The sequence below is a fragment of the Podarcis vaucheri genome, assembly GCF_965113315.1.
Source record: "Podarcis vaucheri genome assembly, chromosome: 12".
Classification (NCBI taxonomy): Eukaryota; Metazoa; Chordata; class Lepidosauria; order Squamata; family Lacertidae; genus Podarcis; species Podarcis vaucheri.
The window spans coordinates 40,986,501-41,010,007 of NC_138750.1; the positions used below are offsets into that span (position 1 = coordinate 40,986,501).

At 43.4% G+C, this 23,507-nt stretch overlaps 1 protein-coding gene across 1 annotated transcript in view; it reads left to right on the forward strand.

Moving 5' to 3' along the window:
- The window catches only part of PLXDC2 (plexin domain containing 2), a 241,551-nt gene that overhangs the window by 89,147 nt on the left and 128,897 nt on the right, over nt 1–23,507 (forward strand). Inside the window, exon 2 of the mRNA XM_082193641.1 lies at nt 14,080–14,291. Within this exon, the coding sequence (XP_082049767.1) occupies nt 14,080–14,291 (212 nt within the window). The remainder of the gene's footprint in view (nt 1–14,079; nt 14,292–23,507) is intronic.

Here is a 23,507-nt window from a genome sequence, read left to right on the forward strand (position 1 = left end):
TTGCCTCATGTCTCAGGTTCTAAAAATGCAATTATTTTTTTAATGAACGCTTAGAATCTGGGAGTTATGGTGCATCCTTGGGGCACTGAAGAAGGCTTTTGTGGGTGCCATGTTGCCCATGGGCACCTGATTGTTGATCCGTGTTGTAAGGTATCTTGGAGCAGCAGACTGGATGTAAAATAAGTAAATAAAAAGCATTGTGGAAGTGTGCTACTTTTTCAAGATTCTGTTTTAGACGGATATTCCCACCTGTGTGGAAGATCATGTATTTTATGGTGTTTCCTGAAGTTCATTGCTTAGTAGCCCAAGCTGTATGTGCTGCCTAGAACAGGGATTGTTTAAAGTTGACAAGAGGAGATTCTAGTAGGAAATCTTAGAGCTCCTGAGGGTAGTTCTGCTTGCTTTGGTGTGGGTGTTGTACTTATTCCGTTGGATCAGATTTGGAACTTGGAACCAGATAGCCTTAGTAGCCAGAAGTCTCTTTCATCAGCTAGAGTTGTGGTATAGGTCCCAACTCTTTTTGGAACAGACAGGTCTGACAGTACTTCTGCCCGCTTCTGTAACCTCAAAGATTGAGGGCTGTAATGTTATTTTCTTACAGCTGTCTTCAAGCCGGTTCAGAAGGTACCCTAGGGAAGTAACAATATATTCAGCCAGCTCTGTAGTAACTGGGCTTCCTGCCTGCATTTTTCTGGGTGCTGGTGGTCGTCCCACCGCCAACCCCCTGGCTCTGACATTCTTCCCTCGCAGGTTCCCCAGCTGGTGCCTTCCACCACTCCCCTGCGTCCAACCAGTCCATGGTGCTGTTTCTCTCCATTTTAATGCTTGTGCTGCCATCATTTTTCTGATCTACCCATTGTATGAGATGAACAATGCTTTTGAGCAGGCCCTCTTTTGCCATTTCTCTGAGGTGCTGGAATAATAGTAATTATTCTCATTGTCATCTTTGATTTATTAATCACTTTCTAAACCAGCATCTCAAGGCAATTTACATGTAATTCAAAGCAGTTTAAACAACACACACACATAGCAGATACATTTCAAACAAGACTAAAACCCTAACAGTGGACACTCATGGTAAAGATCTATTAATCCAGCTGGAAAAGCCTGTTGGAACAAAAGTGTATTCATTTCCCCCCTGGAAAGTGCAGATCATCAGGAATGTTGTTCCATAGAACATGGGAATTGTCTTATCAACACCAGATCTTCCACATGCCCTTTTGAAAGGTCTGCAACCACTCTACAGTGGTGCCCCGCAATACGAATGCCTCGCAAGACGGAAAACTCGCTAGACGAAAGAGTTTTCCATTTTGGAGGTGCTTCGCAAAATGAATCTCCTATGGGCTTGCTTCGCAAGACGAAAATGTCTTGCGAGTTCCTGCGGGGTTTTTTCCTCCCCCCCCCTTTTCTAAGCTGCTAAGCCGCTTATCAGCTGATCCGATAAGCTGATAAACCGCTAATAGCACTAATAGCGCTAATCCGCTAATCCGTCAATGGGCTTGCTTCGCAAGACGAAAAAACCGCTAGACGAAGAGAATCACAGAACAGATTCTTTTCGTCTTGCGAGGCACCACTGTATTGTGTCTTACGTCAACTGCCTTGAGCCTCAGGAAAGTGGAATGTAAATATTTTAAACAGGGCAACAACCGTTAACCAATTAATTTGTTACAATTGGTTAAATATGTTTCTGTTTGGCCGTAACGTATTGGGCAGCAAAATCTTCACCCCACCCCTTTATTTTTATAAAAACTGTAGATTGTAAGAACCATCTTAAAAGAAGGATTTGCCTTTTATCTCACAGGTTTTAGACTGCAGCTAAAATTATGCGCACACATACATCATCTAAAAACTAGTGAATCAATCAATTAATTGACAAGCAACCATGATCTCCTATCCTTGCTGTTGGGTTAGGATGCAGCAGAGGTCTTTCTCCACTGTTGTCCACAAATGGAGGTGCTCTGCTACCATGGATTCCTTTGCTGTCCCTGTGGGTGGCACTGCTGCTGTTAGTAGCTTCCCAAACTGGGCATTATGAGGGCAGAATGAGGCTTGTGATGGATCCAAATCTCATCCCATTTCCTTACCCTCCAAGTGTCTCAGAAAAACCGGGACATCCCATTTTTTCCTGCCCCGTGGGAGCGTGGCGGCCATTTTGGTTGCCATGACCTTGTGCAATTTCACACCAAGATCTTGCCCTGAAAAAAGTGTCCCTTCAGGGCTGCAATCTCACACAGCGCTCCAGAATGCACATTTTTGGGCGCTGTGAGAGCCCCTGTCTTGTGGGGCACGTGGTCTCATGTGTCCATGATCTCCATGATCTCGTGGGTGGGAAGACGTGTGTCCCAGTTTTGGGACTCAACATGTTGGAGGATATGCATTTCCTAAAGAGAAAAATCTGCTTTGAGTTAGCATGCCCAAAAATATAAAACCTTCCCCCCACTACCACCAAGGGCAGTGAAGAATCTGTCACCCTCAGGCCCCAGTTAGGACCAGTCTCAAACTGATAGGATTCGTGATTAGCATTTATTTAGTCAGGTGACAGTCCTAGTTTAAAACAAATAATGGCCCTCAAGTTTGTGACCCATGAATTTAAGTTAGAAGATTGCACTCATCCTTCTAAAATCGATTTTGACTTACCAATTAAGTGCAGCCTTTCAAATAAGTTCACAGAAGTTAGTCTTTTAACTAGCCCTCTTACCTACTCTTACCCTTGTTGGTGATGGGCAGAACAATGATGACTGGAAATAAAAACCCTAAAAGAGCCAGCCCTCTTTTTGATTCACAAATGCTTATCTGCAGGGTTGCCTGGAGGCTATTATCTCTCCCCACAATCAATTAGGCGGCTGTCTTGTTTACAGGCCTGAATTAAGTGTGATTTCTAAAGTTGTTCTCTGTTCTGCAGTAGGTAGAATGTAATAAGGCTCAGTGTATTTCCACAGCACTCGACAAATCAGATTATTCCAGAATCCATTCTTTACCACAAGATGTAAAGGGTTTCTTTCCAAACCTGACGGTGGCTTCTGTGGTTGAAGATGGGCTGTCAGCCAGTCTGTGGGTTGAAGCCTTGGCAAAAAAAGGACTCTGTTAGGCAAAAGATTGCCAGGCTGTTTAAACATTTCTTGGTCTTTATAGCTGGCTGATGTTTTACCTTAACTGAAGCTGGAGGGGATGATGAAAGATGCCTGTTGGCCATGTTCTTGTTTTGGCAGGGATGGAAATTATCTGTTGGGTCAACGTTGCTATATGCTTGTTAGAAATGCAAACTTTGGTGGAAAGAATTAGGGGTAAAACAAACCCCAACAGGCTAATTTTATCCCCCTTCCAATAAGATGGGCCACTTCCCCTCCTATATGTTTTTCCTCCCAAATTACTATGCATGATGCACAATAACGGCTAATTCACTTCGACTGTGACAAATAAGAAGGAAACCCCAAAGTTTCCTTTCCATCTCACTGCTTAAGGATACCCTATTTAGGGTGATATCTAATGTCGGTCAGTGGACCCAAGGCCACTGATATCAATCAGTCTACTCTGAGTACGGCTAACATAGCATTCATAGTTTTTAATTCCAGACAACCACTGTTTATGTTTTCTACAGATCTTTCTCCTTTGATTACGGACTATGGGACAAAAATCAAATGAAAAGTAATAAGCAGCCATCTTCTGATAGAGGAGATTGCTAGCAGATTCTTGTGAACCATGCAGATGGTTGTTAATAATATAAAACTGGGCCACCGTTTATATTTGGACAATGTGCATCAAGAAGGAAGGAGCTATAGTGCCGTGGGAGAGAACACAATTTGCATTCAGAATATCCCAATGTCAATATCTGGAATCACCATGTAGGTTTGACACCCCCCCCCCAATGATCTGCTATGGCTAACATGAACCACCAGCACGCTCTGGCAACCTACCATGATACTGAAAGCTTCCTGCTCTTAATGGTGTCGGAGCAACAACAAAGGAAGGAAGGCCACAGGAGACAGCTAATTTGGATATGTTTGGCTTGAAGGACCATATTGTGGTGACCATGTGCTGTATCCATTAGTGTTACTAGCTCAGTTGATACAGCATGAGACTCTTAATCTCAGGATTGTGGGTTCAAGCCCCATGTTGAACAAAAAGATTTTTGCATTTCAGGGGGTTGGACTACTAGATGATCCTTGTGGTCCCTACCAACTCTACAATTCTGAGATTCTGCGAAAGGATAGACATGATTGACTTAGTCCATTAATTTCAATGCGTCTCCTCTGAGCAGAGCTTAGTTGGCTACAACCGCACATCATTATCACATAAAGAAGCAGAAAAAGAATTTCTCGTATAATGACAATGGGAGAAAAATGCATGATAATACGAAGACCTGTTCCATGATGAAAATGAATCTTTGCCTTATATTTCAAGACGTTCCTGCCTTGTTGTGGGGAAAGAATCAGTGTCATTCCCTTGCTTTTAATTATAGCACCTATGTAAAATGTCTTAATTAACGGCAGCAGGAATTTAAAGTTAGACATCTGTCACTTCACTTAGCAAAGTGAAGTGCTCTTGTGTATAAAAGACTGCTACTGTTCTAAGACCAGGCCAAGAAATAAAGTTCCCTCTCTTGCTGGGTGGCATGGTTTTGTGACAACCTTGAGAAACCTCAAGTGGGCTGGTTTCCAAGCAGGGGAAGAACCGACACGCCTGTATTATAGATGAGGCTCTCTTAAACATTGGTGCTTGATCTTGCGGAAGTATTTATAATCCAGTAATTGACTGGAAAAAATCCCTCTAAGTGTATGTCCAATGTGTTTAAATAAGGTGGAGTTAGCATTCTCTGGAAACCCCTCAAGAGCAGAATGAGAATTTGCATTTAAATGGAGGATTAGATGGTTCCACTTTCTCTTAAATGGTAAATGATTCTAAAAACTAAGGTTCGGGAAGCAGTCAGTTGATATTATTTGAGCAGTCAGCTGGCTGGCTGTTAGTTATCTCTTATTTTCTAAAATGTAAACTGCCACTGTGATAAATGTGGATGAAGCAATTTTGTTTTAACAGTTGCAAAGAAGGTTATTAGAAACATTGTTTTTTAAAAGGCTGTGACTCACATGATCAATGTGAAAACACTGAGCGATAGGATAGAGTTCCAGTGCTTTATTGGTAGGCATATTATTAGTAGGAGTAAATGATTCATACTTGACAAAGTTTGCAGTTCCATTGGACTCTGTAGAACTTAACTTCTGTGTAAACATTCATAGGATTAATTAAGCTCAGGAGCGACTAGATGTGTGTCATACAGATTGACAGTCCTTCCCAAAGGAGACTGATGTGGGACACTAGTCATTGTGGCTCCCTCTCTACATATCCTGTTCCATCCACTTGATAATGGGTAGACCCTTAAGTCCTGTGTGAGTTTCTGGAGGCGGTTGGAGGATGGATGGCGGCTAACAGATTAAGGCTGAATCCTGACAAGACAGAAGTACTGTTTTAGGGGGGCAGGCGGGTGTGGAGGACTCCCTGGTCCTGAATGGGGTAGTTGTGCCCTCGAAGGACCAGGTGCATACCCTGGGACTCACAGCTGTCCATGGAGGCGCAGGTCAATTCTGTGTCCAGGGCAGCTGTCTACCAGCTCCATCTGGTACACAGGCTGAGACCCTATCTGCCCGCAGACTGTCTCGCCAGAGTGGTGCATGCTCTAGTTATCTCCCACTTGGACTACTGCAATGTACTCTAGATGGGACTACCTTTGAAGGTGACCTGGAAACTACAACTAATCCAGAATGCAGTAGCTAGACTGGTGACTGGGAGTCGCCGCCGAGACCATATAACATCAGTCCTGAAAAACCTACATTGGCTCCCAGTATGTTTCCCAGCACAATTCAAAGTGTTGGGGCTGACCTTTAAAGCCCTAAATGGCCTCAGCCCTAGTATACCTGAAGGAGCGTCTCCACCCCCATCGTTCATCCCAGACACTGAGGTCCAGTGCCGTGGCCCTTCTGGCAGTTCCCTCACTGCAAGAACTGAGGTTACAGGTAACCAGGCAGAGGGCCTTCTCAGTAGTGGTGCCCGCCCTGTGGAAGGCCCTCCCACCAGATGTCAAGGAAATAAGCAACTATCTGACTTTTAGAAGACATCTGAAGACAGCCCTGTTTAAGGAAGTTTTTAATGTTTGATGTTTTATCATGTTTTTAATAATCTGTTGGGAGCTGCCCAGAATGGCTGGGGAAACCTGGCCAGATGGGCGGGGTATAAATAAATATATAAATTATTATTATTATTATTATTATTATTATTATTATTATTAAGCATTATGACGATCTTCCCCTGTATTTTAAGATAAGATGGGAAGATTTTGGGCAGTGTCTTGTGATATCTCAGAAGGGTAGCAATGAGGATTTCTAAATAAAGAGGTCTACCTGTGATTAGTAGAAGTGGAATAATAAATAATTCAAAATTAGGAAACACATGCAAATTATTATCACTAATAAGATGTTAGCTTAATTTGTTTGTAGAGACACACACACATTATTTGCGTGGGTGGGTGTTAATGTGCACATGTGGGTCATTTCAGACATAACATCAAACACTGGCTTGCTGCTATATGAACAGATCCCTGAACTTGTACACCCATTCCTCCTTTTGCACATCTGATTTCCTCTCTCATTTCTGCTTTAGCTGCCAGCTATAATTTGCTGTTACATCCAGATCTTGCAACCTATGGTTTGCACAAGCCATAGCTTGCTGTATTCTGATTTATATGGTTTGCCACTAAAGCTGCAGTCCTAACCTGGGAGTGTTGTTGTTTGTTGTTGTTTAGTCGTGTCCAACTCTTCGTGACCCCATGGACCAGAGCACGCCAGGCACTCCTGTCTTCCACTGCCTCCCGCAGTTTGGTCAGGCTCATGTTTGTAGCTTCGAGAACACTGTCCAACCATCTCGTCCTCTGTCGTCCCCTTCTCCTTGTGCCCTCCATCTTTCCCAACATCAGGGTTTTTTCCAGGGAGTCTTCTCTTCTCATGAGGTGGCCAAAGTATTGGAGCCTCAGCTTCACGATCTGTCCTTCCAGTGAGCACTCAGGGCTGATTTCCTTAAGAATGGATAGGTTTGATCTTCTTGCAGTCCATGGGACTCTCAAGAGTCTCCTCCAGCACCATAATTCAAAAGCATCAATTATTCGGCGACCAGCCTTCTTTATGGTCCAGCTCTCACTTCCATACATCACTACTGGGAAGACCATGGCTTTAACTATACGGACCTTTGTTGGTAAGGTGATGTCTCTGCTTTTTAAGATGCTGTCTAGGTTTGCCATCGCCTTTCTCCCAAGGAGCAGGCGTCTTTTAATTTCGTGACTGCTGTCACCATCTGCAGTGATCATGGAGCCCAAGAAATCTCTCACTGCCTCCACTTCTTCCCCTTCTATTTGCCAGGAGGTGATGGGACCAGTGGCCATGATCTTCGTTTTTTTGATGTTGAGCTTCAGACCATATTTTGCGCTCTCCTCTTTCACCCTCATTAAAAGGTTCTTTAATTCCTCCTCACTTTCTGCCATCAAGGTTGTGTCATCTGCATATCTGAGGTTGTTGATATTTCTTCCTGCGATCTTAATTCCGGCTTGGGATTCATCCAGCCCAGCCTGGGAGTAAGCCCTAGTAAATTAAATAGGTCTTCATTCTGAGCGATTATGGTTAAGATTGCAGCCTTGATCAGAAGTGAGGGGGGAAGTTATAATATAATCATAATAATTTATTCTTTATACCCCGCCCATCTGGCTGGGTTTCCCCAGCCACTCTGGGCACCTATTATTAGAGAGTGAAAAGGGAGGAGCGAAGGGGAGGAGGCACAGGGCTAGTTCATGAAATGGCATTATGTCTGGATCCACCTCTTAAGATTCCATTAAAATTATTTACATGGGTTCCCTTCACGGCCTCTGTATACACTGGTGGATGCCCTGCTTCTGTTTCGCTCCCCCACTTCTGCCCCCATTTGAGCTTCCAGATCCTAAAGGACCCATGTGTCGGTGATCACGCATCTATTGTCATTGCCTGTGTATCCTTGAGTCTGTCTCTTTTCTAAAGCACAGCTTATTTTGTTTATTTTTCCCCACAAGAGGAGCTTAATAGCCCATAAGGAAAAGGCCTGCCAGTTGTCCAGTTTATTCAGGATTTCTTTTTGCCATGAGCATTTTCTTTTGTTTAAGGAAACACTTTGCAAAGTTAAAAATGTGCGCTATCCCTTGAAGCTATATGGTAGGTTTCTGTACATTACCAGTTTTATTACACTCTTCCAATGTGTCTCCAAGCACTAGTTGCAAAGGGCAGCCCATTTAAAAACAAGAATAGCTGCCCAAGAGCAAATAGGCAGTTTACACTTCTAGGAATTAAGCAAACAGTCTGCTGATATTTTTTCTTCTGACAGCTAGATGCTTGTATTTGTGTTTTTATTTTTTCAGTATATCACAGTGATATACCAGTTGTTCCTTCAGGCTGTCCTCCTAACCCATGGGTAGGCAAACTAAGGCCCGGGGGCCCGATCCACCCCAATCGCCTTCTAAATCTGGCCTGCGGACGGTCCGGGAATCAGCGTGTTTTTACATGAGTAGAATGTGCCCTTTTATTTAAAATTCATCTCTGGGTTATTTGTGGGGCGTAGGAATTCATTCATCCCCCCCAAAAAAAATATAGTCCGGCCCCCGACAAGGTCTGAGGGACAGTGGACTGGCCCCCTGCTGAAAAAGTTTGCTGACACCTAGTGGCCACTAGTTGATGCAGGTCCTCAGCGCACCATGCACAGTCCAGGGGAGTTGCATGCATGTTGTAGCTTGCAATAAGCGTGTAATTTATTCCTTGCACATTGTAATTCTGCAGCCAGAGTTCAGTGGCAGAACAAATGTTTTGCATGCAAAAGGACGTTCAATCCCCAGAATCTCCAGTGGATAGAAAGGCTCAGGCCAGAGGTGACAGGAATATCTGAGACTCTGGAAAGCTATTATCAATCAGACTAGATTGTAGTACCAGGCTGGACTCTCCTAAAAACAGAGAGTCACAAAGCTTGGGACTTCTGAGCTTAGGGAAAATGCAAGTAAGTAATGTGAGGGATGTGGCATAGGTGTGTATAATCATGGAAGGTGTGGAGAAAGTAGATAAGGAGAAGCTGCTCCCTCATAATACAAGAACCCTGGTAAGAGATTCTGACAGATAAAATGAAGTCCTCCCTCATGCAACATACAGATGTAAATGATGAGATTTGCCACCACAAGTTGCAGTGATGAGCTGTTTAAAAAAGGAGATGGTTATGTACTACCTATTAATCATTATTATTAACCTGTGGGATAGCTCAGAGCACAAGACTCTTAGGGTTCTGGGTTCGAGACCCACACCTGCATCCCAGGGGTTGGACTAGATAACCCCTCCAACTCTACAATTCTATGGGTCTAGGATCAATTAATTATCATCTGCATTTTAGCGGATACATCTTTGCATTGTTTCAATCCCAAAAACTTAACTACTTTTTAACGATAACCCTTTGTATGTTCTTAGCTATGTGTGCTTTATTTGTATTTTTTTTTTTTTTTATTTCTGTGAGCTGCATAGAGTCCCAGTGTTGGGGGAAAGGCAGGGTATAAGTAAATAGATAATGTCTGCCATATCAGAGACATCGTGGATTTGAATCCCAGCTCCTGGGGAGCATGAGTGGGAAACATATAATGCTGCTTGTGGGCTTCCCATCTTGCACTCCGGTTCCCATCAGCCACAGACAGCATGGCCAAAGGACAGGCAGGGTGAGAGTTGAAGCCCAACAGCTGGAGGGCACCACGTTGGCTACCCCTGTCATAGGCAAGTGGTTGGCCACTGTGGGCATGGACTGCTGGACTAGATAGGTTGGGTGGAACAATGGCCCAACTCAGCATTAATCAACTTTATAGATTTGCATATAGAACACTTTCCTCCCTGTGCCTGGCTTCTATATTCATTTAGGGGAAATGTCACTTGAAAGAGGTGGCTTGTGGAATAGTATGGACTACATTTGGCATAGATACGGAACCTGCTTGGCATTGATTTAACATTTGATTGCCCCACACTTGTTTTGTTTGTTACTGTTATTGTTCTATTCGTTTTACTTTTATGTGCCTTAAACTTGATGTAAAAACTTAGTAATAATAATAATTATTTATTTTTTAAAAAAGAAAAGGGGGCTCAGGGGGTACATGAATGTGACATTACTGACCAGGAAAGTACTTCTGATAGTAGCAGCATGCAAACTGTAGACTGTGTTATGTGGTGATTGGTTCAATGCGTAGATGTGCAAAGGAATAAGCTGTTGGCATATGGTTCTGAGACATGGTTTTCACAGTGTTTCCTACGTGGAGTTCCTTTCCACATAAAACTGCCACCACAAGACTGCTTGAGGCAACCATTTCAATTCCCATTGAAAACATCAGTCCACAGACATTTGGCTGTTCACAGTTACTGGGACTGACCATGCGGAGAGATATGCTAGGAAAGCAGCCCTTGAGACAATATGCTTTCTAGTGAGAATGCAGTACAGCTTTTCCCCAGCTCTATTCCCCTCAAAAGTTCCACTGCTGGTTTTTCTAACATGTGCAGCTCCATTTGCATAGAGAGTGAGCACATTCAGTTAAGAGTATACATGAGAAAGCCTGTTTTCTCCACACACATGACCCCTGAAATGGTTTTAAGGGCTTAATTCTATTTGATTCCAAATTTAAGCTGTATGCGGTATATTAGGTGCAGGCTGTGGGATGGATAGCCCTGAAAAACAAATTAAGAATCTGTTTTCAGCTTAATTGGTTAAAATAGAATCTGCTTCTTTCTTCTACTGTCACAGTTGAGCATGTTTTCTATTTTGTTTTTTGGTTTCTCAGGAAGCAACTTAGCACAAATGCCTCTGTAGCAGAATAAGGCCTAGCTGGTAGCTATTCTTTTTTCTTTTTTTTTAATTGCGGTTTCTTCCCACCCTCTCTGCTCAAGTATTCTTTTGAGACCTGCCTGAGTTGAGTGAATTATAAGACACACACATTTCTGGTGTAGTGCTTCTCTCATTGATTGCACTGACTGGAGAGGGCTGGATTGATCAACAGCAGCCACAAGTGGCCCTGAATGCAGCCAACAAACCATTCATTAATTCTGACTGATCTCAGCGTAGTAAGAGCTTGTCAAGACTGCCAGTTCCCCTTCCCTTCATGCCGCTTTCCTCCGAGGTAGGGCTCCGATCTTAAATTTAAATTCAACATAAGCGGGGAATAAAATTGCCAGCCTAATCACTTTAGCGTCTAATTTTATGCAAACCTCAAGGACAACTGCTAAAATCATTAGAGCAAAACGCAGGCTTAATTATGTGTTCATTATAAACCCCCTTGCTGCTAATCTCACTCCTTCCAAAACAGTGCTGTGAGATCTTTGCTGGGGGAGAGCTTCATGCAAGGTTTCGTCTTGTGTGGCAGTGAGTGAAGGGATTATAAACAACAAAAGCCTTGTGCATCAGGCACTGTGCTGCTCAATCACGAAATACGAAGTGTTATTGTAGCACTGCCTCTGTCCACATAAATTGCAAAGCAAGCTGCTGCTAATCAGTGCTACCTTCTCTTATGATGGAACTATTTGTCAGATGCCCTTACAATATCTGGCTGTTTTCCAGCTGAATTGAATGACATTGCAGTGCTAATTGAGTGCAAACTCTGAGATCTTCGGTGATAACAGTCCAAGTCCCTTATAAAATTTCCTGTGAGTCTAATGTCTTTCTATCCGCAGAGGTCATTAGCTGCATTCAGCTATTGCTCTGAAGAAACAGAGAAAGTTAATACTGTAGCAGGGGGAAGCTAGGATGTGCAAAATATTTTCCTTTATTTACATGGCTGTATCCATTTTCCCTGCAAACAAAAGCAGATACAGTTGTTTCTACAGGGATCTACAGGGTAGATCCAAATCACTATGCATCTAACTTGAATATTATTATGTTCAGCAGGCTTATCTGTACAGTGGTACCTCTGGTTACGAACTTCATTCGTTCCAGAGGTCCGTTCTTAACCTGAAACCGTTCTTAACCTGAGGTACCACTTTAGCTAATGGGGCCTCCCGCTTCTGTTGCGCCATCGCCACACGTTTTCTGTTCTCATCCTGAGGTAAAGTTCTTGGAGTCTGTAACCCGAAGTGTTTGTAACCCGAGGTACCACTGCACATTGCTTTCTCCATGTTGAGCCACAAACCTCATTCTAAGGGGGCCAGTGCAGATAGAAATCATCATTGTGATTCACATGGGCCCTTGGCTGAACTGTGCATTGCCTTGCACATTCATTTTGCAAGTCCCTCAGTGACAAGTATCTATTTTGTCCGGTTTTTGTTTTGTTTTAGATATACAGTGGTACCTCTGGTTGCGGACACGATCCGTTCCGGGGTGCCATTCACACCCCAAAAAGTCCATAACCAGAGTGCTGCTTCTGTGCATGTGCAAAGCACGATAGAGTGCTTCTGCACATGCGCAAACCGTGCAGAACGCTTCTGCGCATGTGTGAACCACGCAGAATGTTTCTGTGTGTGTGTGTGTGTGCGCGTGGCGAAACCCAGAAGTAAACACTTCCAGGTTGGCCGGGTTCTTAACCCGAAAAAGAAGCGGTATAACTGTATATTATTATTATCATTATCATTATTATTTATATGCCGTCCATCTAACTGGATTGCCCCAGCCACTCTGGGCAGCTTCCAACAAATCAAAAACATTAAGCACATAAAAACATCAAACATAAAAAACTTCCCCATATCTATCCATCTGCTGGGGTTTTTTAACTACTATTTCCTGTTTTTACTGTACATTGCCTTGAGATGATTGTGTAAAAGGCAATAAATAAATTGATGATGATAATTCCAAACCAGCTACCTGTTCAGTAAAGTTTTAAGGTGCAGTTTTTGCTGCAGGACCAGAGAGATGTGGATGCTCATAGAATTCCCAGGCTAAGCTGCACTTAAAATTTTAAAAAATGTTTCAAGCTTTGCCATTCCCCCCCCCCCACTGCACCCCACCCACCACCAAGCCTGCTGGTTGTGCAAATTGATGGTACCATCTGGGCTACATTAGCAGAAAACACAGGGAATGATGGGGGCGTTTAAAAATGTGTAAGTGGTTGAAGGTGAACTTGAGACCAGAAACAGCGTGGGCACAGTTTCACATAGACTATGAAAAGGTTTTCAAGGAGCTAGAAGAAAACTTAGAAAGTATCTTATCTGGTGATCCCTGTTCAAGAATCTTGAAAATTTTAATGCGTGATTCTAAAATGCCACCAGCATCATAAACTAAATAAGTGTTGTGTTTATATGCATCTAAAGACATTTTAGCTATTATAAGTAAAAATCTTTTTTTTTTTAATGCCCATACCTTCAAATCATTCCTCCCCTAATGTGAATTTATCATAGAGTCATGCTATTAGGACAAAGATTTGGAAAGGCATATGCACTCATCTGATCAAGGTTATCTATCACTGATTTTTTTAAATTAAACTGCTGCTGCCTATAATGAATGTATTCAGAAAACTGACCTCCGAAAGGCAGTGTTCAGTTATGAATTGGCCCAAAGAACAGTTCTTATTAAGGTTTTTACTAGCAGATTAGTGTCACCTGTAGCAGCAGAATAGCTTTCAGAGCTATAGATAAGTAACTTCAAAATAAAACATACTGTGCATGTTTGTAAGCAAGAAGGCAAAGTTGGACATATCAGAAATCTCTCACTGCTTGAAAACTAAAGAAATATTGCTTTACTTTCTCCTGTTTTCCCCCAAACTATACAATAGTATGAATATTGTCTAGTTAACATGCCATATTTCTGCAACTTGTCATATAAAGAAGCATTGAGGTTTCTGTCTGAAAAGTGTTGTTAATAAAATGCATTTGATATATATTTTAATAAAATGGAACAAGAGTGAGGTATCAGTTTACTCAGTGAGGCCCCAAAGTTTTCAGAAATGCAAAAAAAACCCAAAACATTTTGTTGCAAGATCCACTCGTAAATAATACATATCAAAAGAATGTTGCTGTATTATTATTTTTTCTATCTCACTTTAACTCTTTCCCCCAACAAAAATCTCTTTGTCAATAGGTGCATTTTATGAAATGGCTCCAAGCTTTCCTCGAGTGGAGGAGAACATTCGCGTGGATTCCTACAGATACAGCCACAGATGGAAACGGCATTCAGAGTTCCTCAAGTCAGTTGACACCAACAGAGCCAGTGTGGGGCAGGACTCTTCAGAACCTGGGGGCTTCACAGATCTGCTGCTAGATGACACACACGACAACACTACCCAGATTGAGGTAGGGAGCTATTGATCTTCGTTCTGTTGCCTTAAGATACCTGCATGGTGAGGAGGGGATATGAAAACTTGTCACCATATAGGGATTGTTAGGGGCTAGGGAGCAGGGGCTCCTCAGGCTCAGGGGCTGAATGTGTCTCTCCAGGCCACACTTCTCACCAGAGTGGAATGCGCCCTTGAACACATAGAGAGGAGTGTGTGAGTTTGTAGAAACTGGCCTACTGTCAGAGGTTGTAATGTTTACATTATTTGCACTGTCTGCTTTTGCCTCTGGCTCTGTCCAACACTGGCATGTGGCCCCCAGAAGGAAATGTGGCCCTGGGCTGAAAAAGGTTCCCTGCTGTGTAACAATGCTACACACACACACACACACACACACACACATTAACAAGCTTTATGCCCAAAACTTTTTGTGTTAGATCCAGTTTCCTTCCCACTATTGCTTTTTTCTTAAAGGCTTCGCTGCACGATAAAGAAACTTGCTAATGCCTCCATGTCCGGGTGGCTTCTATTCTAAATCCTTATTGTAACAACCATAGTAGTCCACTCTTGATATACGAGCAGGTCCTTAATGGATAACCACTGTGTGCTTGTGCCTGTTCTGAATAACCATCATTTCTCCCAATGCTTTATGCTCATCAAAAGCCCCACACAGTGGCATTGATCTTAGTTGCTCTTCTTTTTCACATTTTGCTGTTTATGTTTTGGATTATAGTCTCTTATTTATATTGAATGATATTCCTACAAAGTGAGATTCCATTTAAAAAAAATCAGACATTTTTCTCCAGTATAATGCAATGTACTTTGATATAGTGCCAAAATATAGCTAGATTTACATTGTTAGTATCTCCTCACCCATTTCCTTAGGTTACAGGGTTTTTTTTAAAAAAATGGTGTCCCTCCTTCCTCTGCATGCTCCAATTCCCCCTCTGACAGCCCATTTCATTGCGAACTGTTGTTTGGTTATACATGCAAACTGAGCAAATAATGGCTTGTGAAATCTATCATTTGTTTCTAAATCAGCTTGGTTTGAAGGCAACCATAGTTTGTCTAGATGTAATGGCACACTATGGTTTACCAGAAATTAGGGCCAGCTCACTGGGCTCTCATGCCAGGCCAATACTGATGTTATGCTAAAGCATTGTTTAGCTTTCTGTGGGAGAGTGCAGGGAGCCCTGGGACTGCATACTCCTCCTTCTCTCTCTCCCACTAGCACATGTGAGAGGAGACCAGAATATAGAATCATAGAGTTGGAAGAGACCACAAGGGCCATCGAGTCCAACCCCCTGCCAAGCAGGAAACACCATCAGAGCACTCCTGACATATGGTTGTCAAGCCTCTGCTTAAAGACCTCCAAAGTAGGAGACTCCACCACACTCCTTGGCAGCAAATTCCACTGTCGAACAGCTCTTATTGTCAGGAAGTTCTTCCTAATGTTTAGGTGGAATCTTCTTTCTTGTAGTTTGGATCCATTGCTCCGTGTCCGCTTCTCTGGAGTAGCAGAAAACAACCTTTCTCCCTCCTCTATGTGACATCCTTTTATATATTTGAACATGGCTATCATATCACCCCTTAACCTCCTCTTCTCCAGGCTAAACATGCCCAGCTCCCTTAGCCGTTCCTCATAAGGCATCATTTCCAGGCCTTTGACCATTTTGGTTGCCCTCCTCTGGACACGTTCCAGTTTGTCAGTGTCCTTCTTGAACTGTGGTGCCCAGAACTGGACACAGTACTCCAGGTGAGGTCTGACCAGAGCAGAATACAGTGGCACTATTACTTCCCTTGATCTAGATGCTATACTCCTATTGATGCAGCCCAGAATTGCATTGGCTTTTTTTAGCTGCCGCATCACACTGTTGGCTCATGTCAAGTTTGTGGTCAACCAAGACTCCTAGATCATTTTCACATGTACTGCTCTCAAGCCAGGTGTCACCCATCTTGTATTTGTGCCTCTCATTTTTTTTTGCCCAAGTGCAATACTTTACATTTCTCCCTGTTAAAGTTCATCTTGTTTGTTTTGGCCCAGTTCTCTAATCTGTCAAGGTCGTTTTGAAGTGTGATCCTGTCCTCTGGGGTGTTAGCCACCCCTCCCAGTTTGGTGTCATCTGCAAATTTGATCAGGATGCCCTTGAGTCCATCATCCAAGTCGTTGATAAAGATGTTGAATAAGACCGGGCCCAAGACAGAACACTGTGGCACCCCACTAGTCACTCTTCTCCAGGATGAAGAGGAACCATTGATGAGCACCCTTTGGGTTCGGTGAGTCAGCCAGTTACAAATCCACTGAGTGGTAGCATAGTCAAGACCGCATTTTACCAGCTTCTTTACAAGAATATCATGGGGCACCTTGTCAAATGCCTTGCTGAAATCAAGGTAGGCTACATCCACTGCGTTCCCTTCATCTACCAGGCTTGTAATTTTGTCAAAAAACGAGATCAGGTTAGTCTGACATGACTTATTTTTCAGAAATCCATGCTGACTATTGGTGATCACAGCATTCCTTCCTAGGTGCTCACAGACTGCTTGCTTAATGATCTGCTCCAGAATCTTCCCTGGTATTGATGTCAGACTGACTGGGCGATAATTATTTGGGTCCTCTCTTTTCCCCCTTTTGAAAATAGGGACAACATTTGCCCTCCTCCAGTCTGCCGGGACTTCGCCTGTTCTCCAGGAATTCTCAAAGATGACTGCCAGTGGTTCTGAGATCACATCTGCCAGTTCTTTTAATACTCTTGGATGCAGTTCATCTGGCCCTGGAGACTTGAATACATCTAAACTAGCCAAGTATTCTTGTACTATCTCCTTAGTTATTCTGGGCTGTGTTTCCTCTGCTGAATCATTTGCTCCAAATTCTTCAGGTCGGGCATTGTTTTCTTTATCGGAGAAGACTGAGGCAAAGAAGGCATTGAGGAGTTCAGCCCTTTCTGTGTCCCCTGTTTGCATTTCACCATCTTCTCCTCTGAGTGACCCCACTGTTTCTTTGTTCTTCCTTTTGCTACGGACATACCCATAAAAGCCTTTTTTGCTGCTTTTAACCTCTCTAGCAAGCCTGAGTTCATTCTGTGCTTTAGCTTTTCTGACTTTGTGTCTACATGTGCTGGCTATTTGTTTGAATTCCTCTTTGGGTGGTTTCCCCCCTTTTCCATTTTTTGTACACATCCTTTTATAATCTTAACTCAGTTAAAAGTTCTTTAGGTAACCACCCTGGCTTCTTTAGGCACCTTCCATGTTTCCATCTCATTGGTATTGCCTGAAGTTGTGCTTTTACTATCTCCCTCTTAACAAACTCCCAGCCATCATGAAATCCCTTTCCTTTTAGTATTACTGTCCATGGGATCTCACCCAGCACTTCCCTAAGTTTTATGAAGTCGGCTTTCTTAAAGTCAAGAAATTGAGTCCTAGTATTCTTGGCTGCTCCTTTCCGCTGTATAGTAAACTTCAGAAGAGCATGATCACTCGTGCCTAATGATCCTTCCACTTCTACCCCACTAACCAGGTCATCAACATTGGTTAGGACCAGATCTAAAATGGCTGTTCCTCTTGTTGCTTCTCCCACTTTCTGGACAATGAAGTTGTCTGCAAGGCCAGTGAGGAATCTGTTTGACCTTATGCTCTTGGCTGAGTTTGACATCCAACAAATATCCGGGTAATTGAAGTCCCCCATTACTACTATCTCCCTTCCTTTTGCATGCTTGGCCATCTGTTGCAGGAAGGCATCATCTATGTCCTCCGTTTGGCTTGGGGATCTATAGTAAACTCCCACAATGAGGTATCTGTTATTCTTCTCTCCCTTAATTTTGACCCAAATGCTCTCACTTTGGCTTTGAGGTTCTAAATCTTGGATCTCTTCACAGGTATACACATCCCTGACATATAACGCCACTCCTCCTCCTTTCTTGTCTGGTCTGTTTCTCTGAAATAGATTGTATCCCTCCATTATTACATTCCAATCGTGGGACTTATCCCACCAGGTTTCAGTGATGCCTATTATGTCATATTTAGTTTGCTGTACCAAGAGCTCAAGCTCATCTTGTTTATTTCCCATGCTTTGCGCATTAGTGTACAGACATTGAAGAATATTATGTCCTTAACCAGATTTGCCTGGGAATCCCAGTTAGATAAAAACTCTATATAATTTAAACAAGACAGGATCAAACTGTAGTAAGATCCTGAAGTGTTCACCAACTAGAACTTAAACTAACCAAAGTTTCCCCCCCCCTCCAAGTTTTAGGTGTAGTGGGGAAACTCTGGTTAGATTAAAACAAGAAATAGAGGAGTTTGCTCATTTTCTTTGCTGCATGCCGGAGGCATAGATGATATGGGGGAATGCACAAGCCTGATGCTAGCTGCAGCTCATTGATGTGATGCTAAGCCATGGTTTACCATTATGTTCAGACCACTGCCCTGAGTTATAATTGCTGCAAGAATTAAATGACCTACATACTAGGTATAAATTCCAAAGGCAGGGATTTCATTTCTTGAAAAAGGATTTGCTGCTTGAACTGTGCTCATAACACTGCTATAGTTATCATGATGTATATAGAAAAACAACCACAATAAATGCTCTTGATATATCTGACTACGCTTGCTTAGATGTCACATTAAGCCAACTTAGTTCAGCAATGCATAGCGTAGTGATGAAGGGGACAGGGGAAGAGCAAAGCAGTGGTGGTGTAGTGGTTAAGAGCGGTAGTCACGTAATCTGGGTAACCGGGTTCGCGTCTCCGCTCCTCCACATGCAGCTGCTGGGTGACCTTGGGCCAGTCATACTTCTTTGAAGTCTCTCAGCCCCACTCACCTCACAGAGTGTTTGTTGTGGGGGAGGAAGGGAAAGGAGATTGTTAGCCGCTTTGAGACTCCTGAAGGGGAGTGAAAGGCGGGATATCAAATCCAAACTCTTCTTCTCTTCTTCTTCTTGGGAGTCGAACACACAGGAAGTTGCCATATACTGAGTCAAGGCTTTGATCTACTTAGCTCAGTATTGTGCACTGACCAGCAGCAGCTCTTCAGGGTTTCAGGAAAAGGACTTCCTGTCCCACACTCCCAGCCCTACCTGGATTGAAGCTGGGAACTTCTGTATGCAAAGCAGATGCTCTGCCACAGACCAGACTGGTCCCACACTTACCATGTCATATGAACCAGGTAATTACTTAGAATGGATTGCCATTACAGCATCTCTGGAACTGCAAATTTTGTGGTTGGGGAGTTTGGAATGTAATTTCTCTTGTAAGTAGGGATGGACACTGGCGTTCACTGTTCAATTCTTTTCTGTCCTATTTCTGCTGTAATTTGTGGTTTATTTATTTTTTAACCACTTGTGTGAATAGCAAACTGAAACCATTTTTCTTTCTCAAAACACACATTTTAAAATGCATATATATATATCAGGAAGTGTGAAGCCAGAGGGTAGCCTTAGTATGGGATGCGAGGATCCGTTGGTTCATAATGGAATTCTCAAATATCAGATTAATCAACCATCCCTATTAGTTAAGTGTAATCTCAAAGTTGACAGCCGGGCTAGAAATATTAAAACAAGAGTGTATGTTTCTGTCTCTCTTTGAAGCAGACACTTCCTCCCATCCATTCCCACCTGGAACACAATTGAGTTAGAGATCACACCTTTGAGGCAATTAAGCCATGTCACTTTACAGTTTAGAAATTAAGCTCTGGAAGGAGCAGACAGCAATCAGTGGGGGGCATCTTCTTTCTTTAAAACTTTTGAGTTAATTGCACATGAAAGCAGCTTCTCATTCCACCCCTTCCAGCCCTCTTCAAAACTGCAAACAGCTCAGATTACCTTCACAGTTCAATTCACACTCAACAATGACTCAGTTACAGGATTCTTTTTTAAAAAAAAGAGAGAGAGAGATAAAACAGCTGACTTTGCCAACACAGGGGTGTCATTTAGGAGTGATTATGGAGGATGCGGACTCAGTGCTGTGCTGAGCAGGGCAGGAGTGAATTAATATTTTCAAAACAAAAAGTTTAAGGCATATGAACAGAAGCTGTTTCATGCGTGGATTATTTCTTCTGGCTTCTCCCCCAACCTCTGCAAGAGTGCAGCTGCATGAAATGGCTTCTGCACATGTGCAGCTATTTGCACGTGGAAGCCGTTAATCACACTTCCATTGAACACTGGGAGGTCCCATTCTCTGCACATCCAATATGCAGTGGTACCTTGGAACTCAAACGGCTTGGCTCCCAAACAAATCGACTCCCGAACACCACAAACCCAGAAGTGAGTGTGAACTTTTTTTGGATGCCGAACATCCAATGCGGCTTCTGCAGCTTCTGATTGAGTGCAGGAAGCTCCTGCAGCCAATCGAAAGCCATGCCTTGGTTTTTGAACCATTTCAGAGTCAAACGGACTCCCAGAACGGATTAAATTTGAGAACCTAGGTACCACTGTATGTACACACAAGCCATTTCAGGCAGCTTCAAGTCACACTTGCTTGGGACATCTGTTAAGGCAAGTAGACATGACTTAAAGCCCTCTGCAGAGCATGGGAAGGTTGGGCTTGGACTTACACAGGAAAGTTGTGGGGAGGATGCAACTAAGTTACATAGGCAAGTAAGTTGTGCACTTTCAAATATTGCAGAATTTTGGGGGTGGGGGTTGTTCCCTCCGCCAGTACCAAGATTAAGCGTTGGAATTATCTGTGGGCAGTATCATTTTCCTTGTGGTAGCTTACTGTTCAATAATTAAAATGTAATGGAAATGGAATCTACTCCAGAGCATAGTATGTTGCTGCTTTGAATAAAATTTCTACGTGGATGCTGAGACCAGTTGGTAATTGAAAGCAAAGGTTTTTCCTGTTGTTCCTAAGGGACTGCAGAAAAACAAATTTGCCATATTCTTCTTAGGAAACTATTCTGTTATGCTGAAGAGTCCCAGGTGCTGTATTAAATTGTTTTCATTCAAGCTTTTCAAGAGTTTATTCCAGAAAATTACCTTGCCATTAAACAGGGAATACAATTTATTCTATGCATAATCAAATCCTCTGTGTTCAGGCAGCAAGAAGGGGTGTGTGTGTGTGTGTGTAGGAGGAGAACAATTTTTGTCTCCCTAATGCAGAGTTAAAAGAAGAGTTGAAGCTTTTTCAAAGCGTGTTGATTTTTTAATATGTTAATCACAATCAAATGTAAATCACATGCATTTCTGTTATATCCTTCACTTTCCCTTTTCTTTTAAGGTGCTTTTAATAAAGAAAAATAGGAAAGTGATTTTTTTTACCATTCATAAATCAAAAAAGAAGCTTGGCATTTGGATCTGAAACCAGAATTCTTATGGGATTGTAATTCATTTACATCTATATATACCGTCCATCTGGTTTTTTGTTCACCTCGTGATGTCATATGTTCCTAGGCAGCTGATGAACTAATATCTCGCTGTCTTATTTTCTTCCAGGCCTCTTCCCCCCTACTTCCCAATTACATTTGTTAAGTTAGTATTGACAAATATGCTTGGTAGCTAGGAGGTCTGGGTTAGCTGGTCTAATTTTCTTTATAGCGAACTTTGCAGCGGATTAAGATAGCAAAAGGTCTAACAGGAACTAGCTTGTAATAATGGTCACAAATATTCTGATCATGAAGGAATTTTTGAGATTAACTAAGGAGTATTTGAGGGGACGCGGGTGGCGCTGTGGGTAAAACCCCAGTGCCTAGGACTTGCCGATCGCATGGTCGGTGGTTCGAATCCCCGCGGCGGGGTGCGCTCCCGTCGTTCGGTCCCAGCGCCTGCCAACCTAGCAGTTCGAAACCGCCCCCGGGTGCAAGTAGATAAATAGGTACCGCTTACCAGCGGGAAGGTAAACGGCGTTCCGTGTGCTGCGCTGGCTCACCAGATGCAGCTTGTCACGCTGGCCACGTGACCCGGAAGTGTCTGCGGACAGCACTGGCTCCCGGCCTATAGAGTGAGATGAGCACACAACCCTAGAGTCTGGCAAGACTGGCCCATACGGGCAGGGGTACCTTTATCTTAAGGAGTATTTGTGCAGTAAGACGCACTGATCATTTTAAGGAGTAAGCTCAGCAGCACTCAGTTGGGCATTAGGAACAACCTCTTGACAGTAAGAGCAGTTTGACTGTGATGCAAACTATCTCGGGGTGTGCGTGTGCTCATTTATTTCACTTGCTGGAGACCTTCAGGCAGAAGCTGGGCATCTGTTCAGGATGTTCCAACTCTGGATTTCCTGCTATGATTTTAGTAAGGCAAACACCTCCTTGGATGCCTTGCATCAAGCATTGTTATAATATTTATTTAAAATATTTATATACCAGTTGATTGTAAAAACACACACGCACAAAAAAACACCCAGAAAAACTTATCAGCAGTGTACAATGAATATGAAAGCCCAGCTACTCCTGAGAAACTCCATTTCTGCAATCATTCTAGGCCTGGAGGCAGAGTCTTCTCTGAGGGAAACGAATCTATTTTCTTGATATGTTGCCTCTCCCTGGGAGAGATGGCTGGGCATTCTTCTTCCTCAGAACTCTTCTGCTCTGTCCCAGCAGATTAGGCCTCTCAGCCTTTCTTGTCCTCCACAGGCTGGGAAGGCCCAGTCCCTGGGTCCAGGGGCTCAGGAAGGGGGCGGGGGGCAGTCTGCCCCAGGTGTCATCTCTGGGGGTATGTGTGACAAAATCCCCTGGGTGGATTGCCGTACTGCCCTGCTGGGTGCCAATTGCCTCAATGGGCACCAATTGCTGCGTTGATCGCCCCCTGGGTGACTCGCTCTGCCCCCCCGGGTGCACGGCATGTGTGCCGCTCCAGATACCTGAGCGGCTAGCTCTGCTGCTGCCTGAGTCTCCTGTCTGGGCACATTTGGGGCAGGGGGCTTCATCAAGCAGACTCTGCTGCACATCCTCCTCCTTTTCCAAGTTCTTCTCTGGTGCTCCCTGCTCCCAGACCCTCCAACACTTCTCCAGTGAAAATAGAGGCGTCCCCTCCAACATTTCTCCAATGAGAATAGGGACGTCCTAAGGGACATTCCGGAATCAAATCAGAAACCGGGATGGTTTCTGTAAATCTGGGGCTGTCCCTGGAAAATAGGGGCGTTTGGAGGGTCTGCACTCCTACTCTGAATCTGAAGGCTCAGGAGGAACTAGGACAGACTCTGAGCCAGGCATAAAGTCTTTTCATCCAGCTCATTGCCCTGACTGTCCAGGTGGCTGGTGGCCTGCTGCTTCCCCCAACTATGCATGTTTCCCTTTTGCCACA